Source organism: Typopeltis vanoorti, chromosome 4 (genome assembly GCF_054136105.1).
Source record: "Typopeltis vanoorti isolate ZY-2024b chromosome 4, IOZ_Tvanoo_1.0, whole genome shotgun sequence".
Lineage (NCBI taxonomy): Eukaryota > Metazoa > Arthropoda > Arachnida > Uropygi > Thelyphonidae > Typopeltis > Typopeltis vanoorti.
Window position 1 is genome coordinate 162,904,047 of NC_143552.1, and position 22,275 is coordinate 162,926,321.

General features: G+C 36.3%; 1 protein-coding gene across 1 annotated transcript in view; it reads right to left on the bottom strand.

Moving 5' to 3' along the window:
• Positions 1-1,089: 1,089 nt before the first annotated feature.
• The window catches only part of LOC150107812 (transmembrane protein 134), a 135,537-nt gene continuing 114,351 nt past the window's right edge, over positions 1,090-22,275 (bottom strand). The window contains exon 6 of the mRNA XM_090391574.1: positions 1,090-2,125. Coding sequence (XP_090247700.1) covers positions 2,046-2,125 — 80 coding nt within the window. The 3' untranslated portion in view covers positions 1,090-2,045. The remainder of the gene's footprint in view (positions 2,126-22,275) is intronic.

Below are 22,275 nucleotides of genomic sequence, written 5' to 3' on the forward strand. Positions count from 1 at the left end.
TACAAGCCTTCAGAGACAATGCCAATCTCATTTCAGACAGACTGTCTTAGGACTGCCTCTTTAGACAAGCAATGTAGGTTATTTTTCCAGTAAAAAGAAAACCTTGAATCCAAGTTGTTCATTGCAGGAACTTTTTCCAGGTCTTATTTCAGATAGCCCCAAGTTAGTTGATCTTTTGCACAAGCAGGGAGGGTTCTTCTCCCAGAAGAAACTCAGGTTTTTAAAACTCAAAACTCAGAAATATAAACCCTAGAATACCTACATCATATTAATATATAATACTGTACTAGTTATGAGTAGAAACATGAGCAGGCAGTAGTTGTCTGTTGTATTCTTGTCACTTTTGGTTACTTGTCTATCTATGCAGGCTAGAGGTCAATGCTAGTCATCAAATAATCGAAAAAGTAATCAGCTGAAAAATTTCACAAATAAAAACTATGGTTTTAATTTTAATAATTCAAAATTTATTATCAGAAAAAATAAATAAATAAAAATACCATTTTTAAAATTTTCAACTAAGATTCACATGTGTAATCATTAAGATTAAAAAAAAAAAAAACTGCTTTTATCTTCTATGTATATATACACTCCTACACAAATAACATTTAACAAACTTTAAAATCTTAAAATATTGTACTTATTCAAAAGTACTTATGGAGAGGAGAAAAAAAAAGGATATTCTGGCTTTCCATTTCACACTTAGCTTAGCCAATACCTTTTATCCAAGGAGCATTATGAATATAATGTTCCAAAATCTGCAATGGTATATTCTGCTTTTATTGTTAATAGTATATCAGTAAATTAATGAGCATTTGTAATATATGATAACTTAAGTAAATGTAATAATATAGTGCACATTCACTTTGTTGCCAAATTTTTGGTTCTAGAAATAATTGGTTTGAATATTAAGTAATATATGAAATCTTTCATTTTTAACCCCTCATATAAAACAAATTTTGTGTACTACTAGAGCAAGGGGAAAAAAAAAAGTTTTTATAGCTCAGTTTTAAAGGCATACATTATGCAGACACAGAAATCTGACAAAATTAATGAGATAAAAAAAAAAAAAATTGAACAACTTGCATGTATAACAGACTAACAAATTTACATATTTAATACAGAATGAAGAACTTTACATAAAAAATCAAACTTACTTTAATCCAACAATGTTATTCTACTATATACATAGCTTGTTCACGTCAGTGAATGCAATTTTTCATCTTTTTTTTTTTTTTTAAACATTAATACAATAAATGCAAATTAATGTTAGTCCCTGCTGTTTCTTAGAATCTTGAATATACAAAAGCTGCAATAACACCCGAGTTTTTTTTTAAGAGTGGAAGATGTAATATGTACAAACAATTTAAAAAAATGCAAAAATGAACTAAGATTATAGGAGTAACTTTTTTTCATAAAAATTTCACAAATGATGAGATAGCATGTAAAATAGATGATATACTGATTTATATTATGAAGAGAAAATATCACAATCCATACATTAGAACTAAGAGAAAACAACTTCTTGACCAATAACAGATTAAAATTGTATGCATATCAAAATAAAAGTTAAAGGCATTTCGTTTGGCATATGAGATCATAAGTATATAAATAAATGCAAAATGTGATATGCTCATCACAATGTAAATGATTAACTGTTTCAAATTCCAATTTAATTATTATAAAATTAAAATACTGTTTGAAAATTTTAAAGAGAAGCCATGCAACACAATATTTTATGATTTTTAACATGATTATCTTGTTTGATAACAATACTCCAAAGCTGCAAACTTCAAACCGGACAATGTAGTATTTACAAATATTTACAAAGAATACAATGTGATGTCTATTACTTACAAAATATTGTATATATATATATATGTGTATGTATATACACACATGCATAAACACTTTTTAAAGGTATACAAAGAGAAACTGACTAGCAAACAAATTATTTGGATAGGGGAATTCAATCATGCACAAATAAATGCTGATTTTGGAAAACTGGAAGCCTTCATCTGATGTGTACAATTTAATACAGTAAAAAGTTAGTTGAAAAGTGGAAGATTATAAAAGTTATAACCTCTTCTTCCTTTTACTGCACAATAAACATAAACTACATGGTAAGCTGGAATGAAAAAACAAAGACTTAGTACTGAGAACAAGAATCTAACTTAAACACACAAGATATTACACTTAATTTATTTGCAAAAGTTAATGGATCAAATGATAGCTACTTTAAAATTATTATCCACATTAATAATCTGTCCTGTAACACAGATCACACCAGATTAACTGAAGGAAAAAACATGTAGGCTAAGCTCAACATTAGTTGAATCGTGTGCAAATGAAATTAATATGCTTCCGGGTGTTTCAAAGATATTGCAATCAATTTAAATATCTGTTCTTATTTCCCTGTGGTGTGCAATTTTTATGTAGCTATATATTCTATGTATAATGTATAGATTTTTGTTTAATACATGACAACTGAAAGATTTTGCAACTTAAAAGTTTAAAAAATTTTTGTCCAAAGATTCAGGTCAAGAGTGATGAGTTTAGTAGTGATTCTTTAGGGTTACTCAGTGAGATTTAAAGTGATCTTGGAGATCACTCAGAGTTTTTGGAGAGACGTACTTCACACCTTAACAGTACCTCAATAAAAGCTGAAACTGGTAAGGGTAGTGGTGCTTACCATACTGCATAGCATTATACACATCCAAAAGGAGGTGTACTTTGCATTATGGGAACCTAAGGCAATTAATGTGAAGTCATTAGCCTCTACATACAAGTAGTCTAGTTGTGAAGATACTTTACACACAAACTTTGTTTGCTTACATTTGGATCAAGGATTAAACAAGAATATACTTTCTTGGCATCTTTAATTTAATAATTATCTCCTCCGAGTATTTTTCTCTGAGTCATTCATATGCATAGAATGGAATGGAACTTGCAAAGTATTAAGATAGCCAATCTCTGGCTGACGTTGTCAGTGGTTTATACATATAGTATGGAAATACACATATTCACAGAACAATCTGCTGTTTTGGGAGAAAAAAAAAATCTTGTAATTTTAATCAAATGTGATGTACCACATGTATCACAATGACAACATGAAAATGGCCCTATAAATACCTTCAGTCATAGATGAGACATGAACCTAATCTCTTTAATGCAAATGATATGTTGTGACACTCGTACGTGTATATATACAAAATGAAATTTTAAAACTGCTAGAATATAATAAATAATTATTAAATTTTATTTGAATGCAATCCCCATCCCTCTTAACAAAAGGCTGAAAATTACATACAGTGGACTCACTATAAAGAACTTGTAGGAACCATGGGAACAATTACTTATAGTGATTTTCTTTGGCATGGTATTATACTGATGGAACTTCAATTGGGCCTTTTCAGTAGTCTGTTATAGCGAGTTTGCTAGAGTGAGAGATGACCATAGTAACCCCAGTGTATAAATGCTAGGTTGGAAACATGCAAGTTCTTGGATGTAACTACTAGTACTTTTTTTTTTTAATATCTCTCACCTACGAAAGGTGGTAAACTCATAGTACATTGATACTGTGGGCTAAGGATTTTTTTCTGTTCTTATTAATTTCATATATATATTTAATCTTTTACATAATCCTGAAAGGATTATGTAAAAATTGAGAGAAAGAAATCTTGTAGTTTAGTTTTTTACATGGTTTTTTTGATGAGTAAGGAGACTGAATTCTTTGAGCTACTTAGAAACATCTATCTTAGTTGAAGCAACATATGGGACATAAGTGTTGGGTTTAATAATATAGTCTCACACTGTGATAATAGATATCACAATGATGCTACCAACTGGGAAAAGTGGTCACGTTGTTTGACATGGGGAGTGATTTTTTACATAATCCTTTCAGGATTATATAAAAAACCATGCTCTAGAGACCAAATGTGAACTTTTCAAGCAATATCAGACCACCAATAATTAGAGTGGTAGTCTTACAGTGGGACGAAATCATCTCACACCTAAAGACAATCAGAAATATCCATTATATATTTGGTTTAATTCTTTATCCAAGTGTAAGCAAATAAAATTTGCGCCTGAAGTATTTTCAGGACTGGGGAAACTCGTGGCAAAAGTGGTATAACTTCTCATCACTTGCCTTAGTATCCCATAATGCAAAACACATCTCCTTGCAGACATGTATAATGCTATGCATTAAGGGAATGGATCACTACCCAGACTGATTTCGACCTCAATAAAGGTCGAAATATCCATGTCCATATACCCATGAAATATCCATGTCCATGACAAGGTTTGAACTTGCAGCTTGTTGTTGATTAGCAAGTGGATACACTAACCATGCTGGTAAATGTTATTAATTCCTTTCGTTAACATGTACATTAGTGTGTAGTGTGATTAAATTAATAAAAGTTCATTAACAAGCGACAGTAAAGTTGGATAAGGAGACTGTACATACTGATACTAAAAGATTTTGTCAAAGCATCTGAAAGAATTCCACACTGGAAATTGTCATATATACTCAAATGGATTGGTACTGAGTCTTAGAGGAGAAGTGGCAGTGATAAACACCACAGATTTGTACTTGAGCCATTGTTGCTTAACTAGTATAATTAATACAAAGTTGGTGAGAGTATCTCTGGAAGTTGATTGCAACAGACCAGTTCTATAGACAAATGACAATAAGTATAAGGAATATTCTGTTCTTCATATCTCTCAGAAGTTCCTGCATAATTCCATGATTTGTTGATTTCAATGCTACTTCATTTATCCTAGTAGCTGATTTTGGAATAAGTCCCAGGCACTGCTGATTTCTCTCCTCTTAACTGATCAGGCCACTGCACATCATCAATCTGTTTCCTTCATTTACCATAGCCCTGCTCTGTAATTCTAATGCAACTATTTTATTTCGTGAAACATGTACATGCCTAGCGACTCCCATGTCAAACAACGTGACCATCTACCCAATGATGCTACCTACTAGCAGTCGGTAGCATCATTTGTAATATCTATTATCACAATTCATTGCAAAAATTATAGAAAAATTACCATGTTAGAGAAAAACTTCAGTTTATAAACTAAAATAATCACTCAACGTTTTAACCTTCACATTAAGGTCATCATCTGGAGTATACACATATATACAAAGAAACAAGCTGCACTACAATCTACATAGCATGCTAAAGTTACATTGATTCGATCAACTGTTAAAACTGCTGGCCTGACCTCTGTTAGGGAAAAAATATTAAACATATATAATACTAACTTTCACTGCTTGCATATCATGATAAGTTGCTGTAGTATAAATATACTAGTTTGAAATCCAGGGAAACGTTGGCTTATTAATAAATAGCTTGTTTATTTTGTTTTTTATGCTGTCAAACTTAAGATGAAGTTGACAGTCTTAGCCCAGATGTTAGTGCATCTGCTCTCCATTCAATGGCTGGAGATTCAAATCCCCAGCCTAATGGATGGACATGGATGTTTAATCATCTTTAGGTGGTAGATGAACTACATCATTCAATGGGAGACCACTGCTCAACTTATTGGGGATTTGTGTTGCTTGAAAAAATTGCATGCTTGGTCTCTAGAACAGGGTTTTCTGAATATGAAATATAAATTTAAAAAAATACAAAAAGTATATAAATTTTATAAATTAATAAAAATATTTAAGAGTCCTCAGCCCATAGTACAAATGCACTACAGATATGCAATCTTTCTTGGGTGGGAGTCATAAAAAAGTAAACACTGGAAAGCATGTAAGGATGTACTGTATTTGTATTGAACAAATCAGAGTCGACAATACTACAGTAACATCATGAACCTTCATAACTTATAAGTTAATTAATTTATAATTAATAATAAATATTAATTTATATTTATTAATTTTAATTTTTATAAATTTTAATAAATTTATTTTAATTTATTAATAATAACATTATTAATTACAAAAAAAATAATGAAACTCAAGAAGCTACATTCTGTATAAGTAGAATGCGTAAATAGTGATAGCTGAATACCCTATGGCAATTAACATGAAAAAGAAAGAAAGGAAGAAGACAATCCAGTATCTGCTTATATTCAAATCCACAGAAGATAAGTGTTATAACCAGGGACTACTGTATACAACTGCATTTATGCACCTAAGTACAAACTCGATATAACCATGAGTATACCAGCACATATATGTACTGGTTTTTTGAAATGAATGTGTATATTGTACATTGGATACAAACTGGTGATTTAGAGGGAGACATATCAAATGAAATGAAAAGTATTTACTAAATGAAACACTGGGACGATTTTTCAAAGACGAGAACAACAGGAAAAATACAAAGCGCTCATCCCTAGAGAGTGCATAAAGGTAACTAGTAAGGAAATAAAACACACACACTTTTTCATGGAGAGTGGCATGTAGATGAAATGTAACATCTAAGAGGAAAGTAAGAATGCAGACAGAATTTAAGGAGAAGTACAATAGACTTTGGGAATTCACCAGATCATATTCCTCACAATTCCTCTAGTAACATCTGAGTAGGACCTGCATATTAGACTGAATTTATGAACATCATCTGTTTCTTCCATTTAGGACACCTCTAAGTAAATTAACAATATTCCACTGCTCTTTTTTCACTTCTAAAATTAAAAAAATCACACACACAAAAAGTGTTGAGACTGAATACAAAAAAAGTACGTGTACTTTTTTTTTTGTATTTTTATGCAACTCATGCTGCAAAATTCACATCGATTTGACCATACAATTACATTTTCATTGATGTATGAAAGTTTCACGAGTGCATAGTGCATCAGTGCTCATCTACAATTAATGAAATTAATTGTAGGATAACTTTGAATACATTAATTTATCGATTAATATAATTTTAAAAATGGAGAGCATAAAGGTCAAAAGAACAATATGCTTTATGCACGCTGTTTATGTGAGAAACACAAAAGGGTTTATACTTTGAAGTGAGATCAGATTATGATTAGCAAATACTAGAGGGAGACATTTTGATACTTATAATTTAATCAAATTAACCCATTAATTTGATAATTTGAATTTCAATGCAATTTTTAAATACAGTCATATAATGCACACAGAAATCGGAAAAAAGTAATCACTTGGGAAATTATTATTTTTCCGGATTGAACCCAAGAAAATACGCACAAGTTTCAACCTCCTTCAACTATGATCTTATGATCTGTGAAAACACTGGCAGAAAATGGGCATTCATTAGATCGTCAACACTGTTTTCCCCATTGTAAATATTGGCAAAAAACTTTTAAATTTATAGAAAATTATATAATTAAAAAATTGCCTACATCGGTATTCTAAACACATTGATTCACATTTCATGCACACCAAACAGATATAACTCCGAAAACAAAAAACAGAACTCATGACAAATATCAACATTCAATCGGATTAGTTGACACAATAACCCATCAAAGCCACTGATTTTTAGGTGCTACTGTCTCAGCACTCACCCGGCCTTGCCTTCTGGCAGTTCAAAACCACAAGGACACTAAGAACTTGACCCTTTGTAAAGTGTCAAAGTGTCAAAGCTGTATATAACTGAGAGGAGCCCTCCACATTGCCTTTAAAGGATTGCAGAGAACCGACCAGGGCTTCTGACCTAATGTCCAATCCTCACCTTCTCATCGTGCACACTGTTAAGTATCTACCTAGATACTGAACGAACGAGAATGGGCTGACAGTTTGGGATTTAGCCGACCAAACTGTATTCTTATTGGCTTCAACCACATTATACAAAGATGATAAAACATGTCAAATTTCATGTCGGCTGGGGCGTCGCCCGGATAAATAAGGCCCCAGTTGTTGTTGACAGGGAACCAGGGTGAACAATGAAAAGTCAGCTACTGGAACAAACCCTAAACCACGCTCCAACATAACATCAGAGTTCATGATCAGTACTATCAACATAAGAAGCCTGAATGGTAAAAAAATGGAGCTAGCTGAGGAATTAGATCGAATTAATAATAGGAGAAACCATAAAGAACAAAAACTGGCGAGATCTTTCTGAACAATAAATACAAAATGTTATATTCAGGTAATGACAATCAAGGAAAAGAAGGAGTGGCCACAGTATTCAATACTAAACACGAGGCTAATCTTCTTGAATGGCAGACAATTTCAAGAACAGTGATGAGGGAAAATATCAGAATGGGGAACTGCACAATGAGACGTATTTGTGACTATAGTACCACAGAAGGTCGTTCTACTAAGGTAGAAGTGAAGGAATTTTTTTGAGGCTTTAGAAAAAGCAGCTGACACAATGAAAAATTGGTCCTTGTTGGATCTGGATCTAAATAGCAAAGCAGGAAATGATTGTCAGACATACAAAAATATTTTGGGAAAATTTGGAGAAAACAGCAAAGCTAATAATAATGACAAATACCTGTTGGATTTCTGCTCAGGACATGGACTGGTTATTACTAACACAATGTTCCAACATAAAAATGTGCACAAATTCACATGGAGAAAAGAAGAAAGGAATAAGAAAAGTTTCATTAAATATGTTATTGTCGATAGTGATGATGTTTTCTCTCTGGTGCAGGACACCAGAGTGTACAGAGGATTTGATATTGGAAGTGATCACCATTTAGTCTTGAGCAGAATAAAAATTAAATTTTATATTGAAAAGAAAAACATGTGAGAAAGTTTTAAAGTGAATAAAAGTTGAGCAGCTTTCAGCTGTGAACTGTAGACTGAAATACACAAACATTATTCAAGAAAAAATAAAGAGTTTGAGAACAGGAACCAAACCTTGCAGATTCAGCGGCAAGCTCTGAAGAAAACATTGATTGATTCAGGAGAGACATGTGGTGAGGCTGTCTACAAGGATAGAAAAATCAGAACTCCATGGTTATCACAGGTAGTTAAAGAACCAATGAAGAAAAGAAGAAAGCATATCAAAAGTTCCTGGTAAATAAGTCAGCTTGTGCTCTTAGAGAATACAGAGACAAATGTGAGAAAGCTAAACACCCTGTAAAACTAGCTAAACCAAAGTCATGAGAAGACTTTGGTAAGAAAATATCAAAAAGGTGGCAAGGTATTCTGAAGGTTGTTGAAGAAGCTCAGAAATTGAGAAAAGTGCTGGAAAAGGAATTAGAGATGATAAAGGTGACATGAAAACTGGAGTAAAAGATATCCTTGAAGTATGGAGTAATTACTTTGAAAAATTGCTAAATGAAACAAGCAGTGATAGCACAGTGGTAAAAAAACACTCAACATAATTGCTGTCAGGAATACATATCCATACTTAGAAAAAGCCATCAAAGGCCTGAAATGTGGAAAGGCAGCAGGAGTAAATGATGATATTTGACCAGAAATGCTCAAGTATGGAGGTATAAAAGTCTTACAGTGGCTTCACTGCACTGCATAGTTCAAAAGGCGAGGACAGAGGGAGGAATTCCTGATGATTAGAGTAGAGCTCTCATAACCCAGCCACTGGGGAGGGCAAATTAGTCTTCTCAGTGCCGGTCCCAAGCCCGGATAAATGGGGAGGGTTGGCGTCAGGAAGGGCATCCGGCCGTAAAAAAAACCATGCCAAAACCCAGGATGAAATGTTTGATAACAGAGAAAGGATCATGGCTAGGGTGTCCCCCGTAAGCGACGCGCAGTTCTGTCGCCCGAGGACTGTGAGAAGTGGGCTAGGGCTACTGAACCAAGGACAGGTTCAGCTAAAGAAGCGAGTCCAACAGAAAGGGAGTGTGTGTAAAGCAAGAATCGGTCGCTGAATGTGGGTACGATGAATGGGAAGAGTAGGGAGATAGTGGACATGAAGAAGGAAGCTGAAGATCTTGTGCATGCAGGAGACTAGGTGGAAAGGCAATAAAGCAAAGGAGCTGGCGGAGGGATATAAACTGTTTTATAGCGGTGTGAATGAGAAGGGAAGAAACGGAGTTGGAATTATCATCGATAAGGAGCTAAAGAGTGGAGTCTACGAGGTGTGCCAGAAGAATGATCGGATTATGAGCGTTAAGCTTGAGATGGGAGGAAGTGTGACTACGCCCCGCAAGTAGGTTGTGATGATGATGAGGAGAAAGAGACATTCTGGAGAGAACTTGACCAAGTAGTAATGGGAATCCCTGATGGTGAGAGAGTGATCGTCGGAGAAGATCTGAACGGGCATGTAGGAAGGCGACGAAGTGGTGAAGAAAGGGTACATGGAGGTTGGAGTAGTGGTGAAAGAAATGAGGAAGGTAAAAAAATCATAGAATATGCTGTGGCCTTCGATCTGGCTATAGCTAACACGTGGTTCAAGAAGAAAGTTGGGCATCTGATAACCTATAAGAGCGGGGATAGAATAAGTCAGATTGACTATATTATGTGTCATAGGAAACATCTGAAGGAAGTGAAAAACTGTAAAGTGATTAATGGAGAAAGTGTAGCAGCACAGCACAGGTTGGTTGTGGTAGACTGTGATATAAAAGGGGAAAAGAAGAATAGATGGAAGTGGTGGGTACAGAGGAGAATAAAGTGGTGGAAATTGGAAGAGGAAGATCCAAGGAATAAGTTTAAAGAAGAGGTATTGAAAGAAATGAAGTTACCAGAGGATGTGGAAAAATGGTGGGACGTCAATAGTCGGAATATTAGAAAAATTGGAGAAGAGGTGCTTGGTATAACATCAGGAAAGGGACCACCTGAGGATAAGGAGGCATGGTGGTGGAATGAGGAGGCGCAGTTGGAGATCAAGGAAAAGAAAGAGGCAAAGAAAAAATGGGACATGACTGGAACTAGAGCTGACAAGGAGGCATATAGATTAGCAAAGAAAAATGCAAAGAGAGCTGTGGCAAGGGCGAAAGCGAGGGCAGTTGATGAGGTTTATGAAGAACTGGAGAGAAACGGTGGCGAAGCTCAGTTGTTGAGAATAGCGAAAGCCAGAGATAAGACCTCGAAAGACATAACATCAGTCAAGCAGATAAAGGATGCCTCAGGAGTAGTATTACAAGATGAGGACAAAATCAGAGGAAGACGGAAAGAATATTTCCGAAAACTACTAAATGAGGAGAATCCAAGAGAGAGGTGCGAGGATGGAGAGGTAAATGAGAGACCAGTGCAAGACATAAGTAGAGAGGAAGTGGTTTGGGTACTGAGAAAAATGAAGAATGGAAAGGCTGTGGGAGCAGACCAGATACCTGGGGAAGTGTGAAAAAGTTCAGGCAGTGAGGGCATGGATATATTATGGGATCTGATGTGTAAAATAGCCCAACAGGAAAAGATACTAGAGGAATGGAGGAAAAGTATTCTCGTCCCAATCTACAAAGGAAGAGGAGATGTTCAAGACTGTGGCAACTATAGAGGAATCAAGCTGATGTCACACACATTAAAAATATGGGAAAGAGTAATTGAAGCAAGGTTATGGCAGGAAACGAAAATTGGTGAGGAGCAGTTTGGATTTATGCCAGGAAGAGGGACAACGGATGCAATATTTGCGCTAAGGCAATTGATGGAGAAATATAGAAAGATGCAAGTGGATCTGCACATGGTGTTTATAGACATGGAAAATATACCTCCTGCCTGGACAGAGTGGCCAGGCAGGAGGTATATGAGGAAGAAGGTGGTGTCGGGGAAGTACGTGAGGTTGGTGAAGGAGATGTACGAGGGAACAGAAACTCAGGTCAGGTCTAGTGTCGGTATGACAGAAGGGTTCCCTATTGTCGTAGGGCTACACCAAGGGTCAGCTCCGAGCCCCTACCTCTTTGACCTGGTCATGGATGTACTAGTGGAGGATGGCAAGAAGGAGGCACCATGGAGCATGCTGTTTGCCGATGACATTGTTCTATGCGAATTATCCCAAGAGAAGCTTGAAAATACCCTGGAAGAGTGGAGAAAGGCATTGGAGGAGAGAGGCATGAGAATTAACCGGGTGAAGACTGAATATATGTCAATGGGGAGTGACGAGGATACCGTCATACGACTCCAGAGTGAAAGGCTAATTTCAGGGAAGAAATTCAAGTACCTTGGGTCGGTTGTCGAGAGGAATGGTGACCTGGATGAGGAAATACAGCATCGAATAACATGCGGTTGGATGAATTGGAGGAAGATGAGCGGGGTCCTGTGCGACAAGAGAGTGAGTTGTAAGAGGAAAGGAAAGCTCTATAAGATGGTGGTGAGGACAGCGATGCTCCATGGTGCGGAGACGTGGCCTATAACCAAGGCACAGGAGAGGAAGATGGAGGTAGCGGAGATGCGGATGTTGAGATGGATGTTGAGATGGATGAATGGTGTGACAAAGAAGGACAGGATAAGGAATGACTACATCAGAGGGACGGTTAAGGTGGGACCAATTGGCAAGAAGATACAAGAAAGTAGGCTGAGGTGGTTTGGACATGTTGAGAGGAAGGGTGAGGAGTATGTTGGTAAACGAGTGGAATATATGGAGTTGGAGGGAAGGAGAAAAAGAGGCAGGCCCAAGCTCAGGTGGAGGGATAAGATGACAGAGGATCTTAGGGAGAAAGGATGGAGTCCAAAGGATGCTCTGGACCGGAGAACTTGGAAGAGGAAGGTTAAAGATTGGTGCGCCAACCCCGTTTAACACGGGATAAGGCAGAGTGAAAGAAGAAGAAGAGTAGAGCTCTCATAGTACCCATATATAAAAAGGGAAATAAAACTGAATGTGAAAATTACAGAGGTATTTTCCTACTGAGTGTTCCTGGTAAGATTTATGCAAGTATACTTGAGAAAAGGTTGAGAAGGATTGTGGAAGGAAAGCTTGGGGAAGAACAAGCTCGATTCGAACCAAATAGGGGGTGTCAGGATCAGATTTTCTTTTTATGACAAATAGCTGAGAAATCATGGGAATATAACATAGATCTGTAATTAAGTTTTGTAGACCTGAAAAAGGCATATGACAAAGTGCCAAGAGAAAAGCTATTCAAAATACTACAGTTGTATGGTCAATGTGGCATTATATCAAGCAATACTTAGTCTTTATTTGAGTTGTAAGTGAGCAGTTAGAATTGAAGAAAGTACAAGAAGATGGTTTAAATTTAAATCTGGTGTCAGACAGGATGTACATTATCCCCTCTGTTTATTCATTATCTATATGGATCACATTATGAAGGAAAGTGGTATTAAACATGATATCAAAATTGGAGATGTTAATCTCAGCTCTTTGTTTTATGCAGATGATGTCATACTTCTAAATAAATCCACTACAGGTCTGCAAGATTCCCTGACTAAATTGAATAACTGTTGTAATAGACATGGTATGAAGGTCAGCAATAACAAGTCAAAGATGATGAAAATAGGCAGAAGCATTGAAAATATCAACTGCATTGTGAATGGAGAACCTATAGAACAAGTAAAATATTTCAGCTACTTAAGCACGATTTTTAGTGAAGATACTAAATTAAATATGGAAATAGACAACAGAATCAATAAAGCTGGTATGGTAGGAAATCAACTGAATAAATTTATATGGATTAAGAGAGAAATTAGTCAAAACACTCGATTTGGATTAAAAGAAAAATACTTGACCAAAGACTAGAGACCGCAGATATGAGAGTCCTCAGAAAGATTAGGGATGTGAACAGATGGCATCAATGGCAATATCATATTAAAAATGAGGATATTAGGAAAGAACTTGACATTGTTAGAATCCAGGAGTGTGTTAGCAGAGCTAATCTCAGATGGTATGATCACTTAAACAGAATGGGAGAGGAAAGATTAGCAAAACAAGTGTTCTCTGCCAGGGTGGCAGGAAAAAGATCCCAGAGGAAGACCAAGATATAGGTGGATTGATACATTAAAAAGTGCCTTAGAAGATAGAAATATAAGATCTGATAATGTTGGAATCTTCACAGGTAACAGATTTATTTGGAGCAAAATTGTAGATAGTAAGTTAGTAATAATGTAAATTTTTTCATTTAGTACTATCATACCTGTACACCCCCTTGTGGGTACAGGTCAGGAATTTGATGATGATGAAGATTTCTTTCTAATATCTGAATGGCATCCATTAAATCCTCTAAATTTACTCAGAACCCTTATGCATATGTCTTTGATCTCTTGTTATGATCAAGTGCTTTGTCGGTTTGAACACCATCTTGCACTAAATTGAAGTGTATTCAATAAAAATTTGTTCAACTGGCTCCCTATAATACATGCTTCGTTTATACTATTATCTATTCTCAAATTTAAAATGCCATTTTCACTAAATATTGTACCTAAATAGTTGAAATATTTTATTTGTTCTACTGGTGTTCTCCAATAAGAATGCAGTAGATGTATTCCATGTTTCTGCCAAACTTGTTACAGCAGCCGATATAAATTTGTCTCCACGTAAAGTAGAGTTGATTTAAATATTTCATCATATCAGTTTTAATGACACTTCTTCTATAATAGACTCACACAGATGATGAATGACAGTGTATATAGCATGCACCCTTGTCTTACACCTGATTTTACATCAAACCATCTTGCAGTAGCACCTCCTTCAATTCTAACAGCTGAATTAAACTTAAGTGTGGGCTATAAGTATTGCTATGTATTGTATGGTCTGAGCAGTTAGCCTAGTGGCTGTGCACTTCACAACCATATGCCTGGGGAAGGAGTCCTAGATTCGATCCCCATCGGTGACATGAGGAGTTCAAGGATCTTCCTCAGCCATAGCCAAGTTAGCTGGTCGTGGGTGTGGGCAGTAGGGTTTCCCCCCAGTTTGGCTGGGGTATTTTCATCCTGCAAGCAGGCAAACTGGCCCCATGAACACACACAGACTACAGTCATGAATACTTCCAATAGGGATGCAGCAGAAGAGTGGCGTGCCGGCTGCATTATTCACTCCTCATTAGGAGGAGACCCAACCCATCTGAATCAGATGGAAGGGAGAGATAGAGATAGATGTATTGTATTATGTCTTATTTAGTAATTGCATTTTGTACAAATTTTCTCTTGGCACCTTATCTATCGTGCCTTTTCCAAATCTGAAAACTTAAATAATTTATACTTCCATGAATTCTTGCCAAGTAAAATCAGATCTTGACAATTCCTATTTGGCTGCAGCCTAGCTTGTTCTTTCCTAAGTTTCTCTTCTACAATTTTTTTGGCTTTTTCTCAAGTACATTTGTCTAATAACCTAGAATAAGCAGTAGGGAAATTCCTCTAATTCCACACTGTTATTTCTATTTTAACAGGTAGGTGCTATAACAGCTACTCTCATTTGGAATTTGACCTTCTACCTTCTGACCTGGCTTGCTGAATTATGCAATGGAGCCACACAAAACTTTTGTACCACCATATTTAGTATCTCTGGTCAAATATCATGTATTCTGAAGCCTTTCTGCATCTCACTTTTACTACCATTGGTAAGTACTCCTGGCTACACATTCCTCTTGAATATTTACTGCTATTGTTCTGTCATTTCTGTTGCTCTCAATTAATAATATTTTGAAGTATTTAGTGTTTAGACATTCAGAATATCTGTATCATCTGTTTTCATGTCATTCTTTATCATCTAATTCCTTTTATAGTATTTTTTTCCTCCATTTCTAAGTTTTTTTCAACAGCCTCCTGAACATATTTCTAGCATTGTGATATATGACTTCTATATTCTTACTAAAGTTATTCCATTACTTGTCTAGCTATTAATGTTTAACTTTCTTATACTTTTCTCTCCATTCTTTGAAGGCCTTAATCAACTTCCTTGCAGGAACTTTCTATGTCTTTTTTTTTTACCTGGAATGCCTCGGAAAGCACTTCAACACGTGCTTACCTGTACCGATCAATGTTTTCTTCATGGTCATCAGTTTCCAATCAGTACTAGAACTATCTGCAGAGAGTTGTATGCCTTAGGTAACTGTGGCAGAGCTGCTGCAAACAAGCCACCCCCCCCCTCCCACCTCAACAGCAAACATTTGGACTGGTATCTTTCACAACATCCTTGGGCTGGAGCATGAAAAAGGGTTCTGTGGAGTGATGAATCATGCTTCCAAATGTTTCACTCTGGTGGTGGTGTTTGGATCTGGAGATTATCTGGAGAACAGTTACAACAGGACTGCATCATTCCAACTGTCAAGTTTGGTGGAGGCTCAGTAATGATATGAGGTGTTTCAGATGGATGGAGCTTGGTCCATTGGTGGACATGCCCAAAGGCACGATCTCTAATGGCTACCTGGGCATCCTTGAAAACTTCATGCTTCCGATGCTGTGGAAGTACTTCAGCAATGACCCTTGCATATTTTGGCATGACAATGCTCTATTGCATACTGCACTGCATATCCGAGAGTGCTTTCCACAAAACAACATTAAAGTGTTAGACTGGCCAACTCGGATTCCAGACCTCAATCCCACTGAACATCTTTGGGATGAATTAGAATGCTGAATTCACTCCAGACCATAGTGGCTGTCATCAGCATCAGCAATGGGAGTAGCTTTGAGCAAAGATTGAAATAACATTCCTGTTGTGACATATTAGAAATATGCTGAAAGCATGCCCCAAGTTGCTGTCGTTCAGACCAAAGGTGGCCCCCACACAATACTAGAAATATAATTAAACATATTTTTTTTTACCAACATAGTATGTGTACAACAACAGGATATATAACAGGATACACACACACAATCTTTTGCCACAATTTTATTGCTACTATGGGAGAGGTAAAATTTTTTGTGGCTAGTAGATTTAAGTGGTATTTCTGAAACTCTGCATATCAATACTTGAAGCAGAAAAAAGAAGCTATCAAAAGCCTAAGACATGGAAAGAAATGTGGAATAGATGACAATCAACCAGAGATGCTCAAATATGCAGGTATAAAAGTTTAGCAGTGGCTACACTGCATAATTCAGAAGGACTGTTCAGAAGATTAAATTCCTGATGAATGGAGTAGAGCTCTCATAGTTTCCATTTTTAAAAAGGAAAATAAAACTTAATGTGAAAATTACATTGGAATTTCTCTACTAGGTGTTCCAGGTAAGATTTATTATTGAGGCATCGAAGAGGCTAAGGAAAATCATAGAAGAGAAACTTTGAGAACAAGCTGGGTTCAGACCAAATAGAGATTGTGAGATCAGATTTCACTTTTACCAGATGTTTTTTTAGAAACTTATGGTAGATATAGTAATATATTACAAAATGTTTAACACATGTAAGGGAAATTAGAATTTAATATCAAATCGTATACAATTTTGCTCACTGTAACATGAGCATCATTCAAGGAGAGTGTAAAAGACTGGTTAAAACATTTAAATTATGAAACACTGGTTAAAACATTTAAATTATGAAACACAAGAAACTGAGACAAGTTTCTTTTCTATTGGTCACAGCCAAGTGAACAGGATATCACATTTCCAGGATATTAAGTATAGTTCTGTAACTAAAAGTTGAAACTGTTTATGAATTAATTCCCAAAATTGGCATGCCATCTGGCCAATAATGATTAGGACAATAACATAGGGTATTGCAAGTTTCAAGGAATGGATGATCAAATTTAAATCTACTGTAGTGCAAAATCATGGTTTGATTCCAATGAACTTTTCCAATGATTCCAATGTCTAGTGTCTATGGCATGAGAAGATAAGATTTTTATGTTACAACAATTAAGAAATCATGGGAATATAATAAGCTCTGTATTTAAGTTTTGTAGATCAGGAAAAGGAACATGGAAGGGTGTTCAGAGCAAGGCTTTTCAAAATGCTGCAATTATATGGAGTAACTGGAACAGTACACAGAGCAACACATAGTCTATGTTTTAGCTGTAAGCCAGCAGTTAGAATTTGAGGAAACACAGGAAGACGGTTTGACGTAAAATCAGGTGTAAGTTAAAGGCACACGCTATCTCCATTCTTCTATCTATCCTTCTCCCTCAGCCATATGGCTGGTGGGGGTAGCCATATGCCCATAATCATCTACCACACTTGGTAGATGATTATGAGCAAGGTGGTTTCCCGTTGCCTGCCTTGCCGTAAGTATTTATGACTGTAGCCATGTGTGTGTTCACGGGACCAGTTTGCCTGTTTTGAGGAATGAAAAACCAGAGTTGCCAGATGGGGGGAATCCTCCACCTCCATATGAGACCGATTAACTCACCTGATGGGAATTGAACCCAGGTCTTTCTGACCAAAGGGCTTCGTCTATACTAACTGAGCTATGGAGGCTTCATCTTCATTCTTATTCATGCCATAATGTATCACATTATGAATGAAAGTGGCATTAATCCTGGTATTAGAATTCAAGATATCAAAGTTCTCTATTTCATTCAGATGATGATGTTCTAAACAAATCCTGTACATTTTGCATGAAAATTAGCAATAAAAACACAAAAATTAGGAAAATAGAGCTGCATTTTATTGGTCAGTAATTAGAGTTTTTAGTGAAGATGGCAAACTAAATATGAAAACAGACAACAAAATAAACAAATCTAGTATGGTGGGAAGGGAGTTGCTTAAATTTATACAGAATAAGATATATATTAGCCAAAACACAAAACTAGCAGTATCATGGAGAGTACTCAAACTAGTTTTAAGTGGATTTGAGAGTTGGGCTGAAATAAAGCACTTGATCAAAAATTAGCGAGCACAGATGAGAGTTCTGAGAAAAATTAGGGTAGTGAACAGATGGCGCAGTAGCAGAATCATTAAAAGATATTAGAAAGGAGCTTGACATTGTTAGCATTCAAGATTGTATAAGTAAAGCTAATGTAAGGTGGTATAGTCATTTAAACAAAATAAGAGAGTAAAGTATTTACTAAAATAAAGAGCCAAAAGGCTTCAGTTCGGTGATGCAAAATTATATAAATCAAGTGGATATTAAATCCAGCATTATTTCAAAGCTGAACGTAGAAACTATGAAAGTTTCATATGGAATTTGACCAGAGAGCTTCCAGGAATACACTCGATGGCACTTACGAGTTGCCCTAGCACGAACCATATAGAAGACATGATTGCTTGTACAAGAATCCATATATTTGCCTTTTATTGGTCCATTTTGATAAGGTTTCACAGGCCTGACAGCTGTTTCAAACTGGCTGGTTCTCCTCAGAGACCAGGAGATGCATTGATCGAGTGTTCACTTACAAAAAATACACCTCTCTGACACTTCAAGTTCCTTAGAATGAGTACTGAATGAGAGCTTTTGCTCTCTTAAAGTTTCCGCCTGGTCTCTGAGGAAAACCAACACCAGTTCAAAACAGCTGTCAGGCCAGTGAAACCTTATCAAAATGGACCAATAAAAGGTGAATATATGGATGCTTGGTCATGTCTTCTATATGGTCCGAGCTAGGGCAACTTGTAAGTGCCAGTGAGTGTATTCCTGTAAGCTCTCTGGTCAAATTTTGTACGACACTTTCATTGTTTCTACATTCGGGTTTGAAATAATGCTGGATTTAATATCTCCTTGATTTATATAAATAAGAGAGTAAAGGTTAGCAAACCATACATTTGATGACAAGATGACAGGAAAAAGACCAAGAAGAACAATCAGTTCATCTAGAAGATCTAGATGAACTGATTGTCAGAAGTGTCTTAGAACAATGTTTCTACAATTTTGCTCACTGTAGCCACTAGCACCCACATCTCACTCTTTACCAAATGGTCATATTTTATGAGAGCTGAGTCTTCATATCCCACCGCTAAGTGCAAAATTATGAAGGAGTCATAACATAGTAACTAATGGTCACTCTAAGGTGCATGACCATGCATTAATTTAAATGCACCTGCATACAATGAATTTTCATTGTATGCAGATGCATCAGTAGCAGTTGTGAGAAGAAAAAAAAAATTAGAGGGAGCATTGTATATAACTTTAATATTTTTCAGTGAAAAATTAAGTCAGAATAAAATTAAGCTAGGAATGGGAAATATTGTGAATTATACCAGAGTAAAACATTTTACTTAATTGTTATTCAGTTCAAGCATCCAAGGAATTAAGTTTGTATTAAAAAAAAACCCTCCAAAATAAATTAAATATATTAATACAAAGAATGGGGTGCTTAAGGGTCAAAGCTATATAACTGACAGGAGACCTCCACATAGCTTTAAAGGAATGCGAAGAACCGACCAGGGCTTCTGACCTAATGTCCAATCCTCACCTTCTCGTGGTGCACCCTGTTGGAAATCTACCTGGATATTGAACGAACGAGGATGGGCTGGCAATTTGGAATTTAGCCGACCAAATTGTATTCTTATTGGCTTAAACCAATATAGAAAATGATGGTACAACATGACAAAATTTCATGCCGGCTGGGGTGTTGCCTGGTTAAACAAAGCCACCGTTGTTTTCGCCAGAGAACAGGGCAAACAGCGAAAAGTCAGCTACCGGAACAAATCTGAAAGCACACCTCAACTCAATATCACCAGAGTTAAAGATTGGTAATATCAACATAAGAAGCCTGAATGGCAAAGAAATGGAGCTAGCTGAGGAATTAGATAAGTACCAGATCGACATAATAGGGGTGACTGAAACAAAAAAGACAAAAAATGGTGAGATCTTTCTGAACAATAAATACAAAATGTTATATTCAGGAAATGACAATCAAGGAAAAGAAGGAGTAGATATAGTATTCAACACAAAACACAAGGCTAATCATCTTGAATGGCAGGTGGTCTCAAGTAGAGTGATGTGGGCAAATATCAGAATGGGGAATTGGGCAATGAGACTTATTTATGCCTATGGTCCCACAGAAGGTTCTACTAAGGTAGAAGTGGAGGAATTTTTTGAGGCTCTAGAGAAAGCTACTGACACAATGAAAAAGGAAAAGTTGGTCCTTGTTGGGGATCTAAATAGAAGAGTAGGAAGTGATTGTCAGACATACAAAAATGTTTTGGGAAAATTTGGAGAAAAGAGCAAAGTTAATAATAATGGCAAATACCTGTTGGATTTCTGCTCAGGACATGGACTGGTTATTACTAACACCATGTTCTAATACAAAAATGCGCACAAATTCACATGGAGACAAGAGGCAAGGAATAAGAAAGTTTCATTGACCATGTTATTGTTGATAGTGATATTTTCTCCCGGGTGCAGGACACCAGAGTGTATAGAGGATTTGAAATTGGAAGTGATCACTATTTAGTCTTGAGCATGATAAAATTGAATTTCATATTGAAAAGAATAACACGTAAGAAAATTTTAAAGCACATAAAAGTTGAGCAGCTCTCAGATGTGAACTGTAGACTAAAATACATAAAGATTATTGAAGAAAAAATGAAAGAGTTTGAGAACAGGAACTAAACCTTGGAGATTCAGTAGCAAGCCTTGAAGAAAACCCTGATTGATTCAGCTAGAGAGGCATGTGGTGAAGTTGTCTGCAAGGATAGAAGAATTAGACCTCCATGGTAGACACAGAAAGTTAAAGAGGCAGTGAAGGAAAAGAAGAAAGCATATCAAAAGTTCCTAGCAAATAAGTCAGGTTGTGCTCTTAGAGAATACAGAGACAAATGTAAGAAAGCTAAACAGTGTGTAAAACTAGCTAAACAAAAGTCATGGGAGGACTTTGGCAAGAACATAGAAAATAAATATCAAGAAGGTGGTAAGATATTCTGGAGGTTGTTGAAGAAGCTTAGAAACGGGGGAAGGAGTGCTGTAAAAGGAGTTAGAGATGATAAAGGTTACATGAAAACAGGAGAAAAAGATATCCTTGAAGTATGGAGTAATTTTTATTATTATTATTATTATTATTTCGGCGACTCCAGGAGTCCTTAGACTCATCGAGGGAGGCCCTAAACATCATGTCCACCCAACTATGCGATTACATTCTCACAGTATCTATCATACCTTGTCTTGAACTCGTTCACTGTCATAGCACCCATAACAGACTCTGGCAGCTTATTCCACTCATTTACCACTCTAAAAGTAAAGAACCCAGCTCTAACACCCCTGCTAACCACACTCTTGCCCAGCTTCCATAGGTGTCCCCTAGTTCTCCCACCACCAGTCCTGATCTCAAAAATATCCTCTGAATTAATCCTATAGAATCCCTTTAGCAATTTGAATGTCTCAATCATATCTCCCCTCCTCCGCCTATCAACTAGTTTCTGCAACCAACAAATCTTCAGCCTGTTCTCATATGGTTCATTCCATAGACCTGTTATCATCTTAGTCACTCGCCTCTGGATCCTCTCCACCTCCTCCCCATCAAGAAGGAACCGAGGAGACCAAATCTGGGCACAGTAGTCGAGATGAGGTGTTATCAAGGCTCGGTACAGAGGTACAATAACTTGCTTGTCTCTGCTCGTCAAGGTATTTTTCAACAACCAAGTGAGTTGATGAGCTGATTTAGCTACTTTTGCAGTGTGCCCCCTAAACT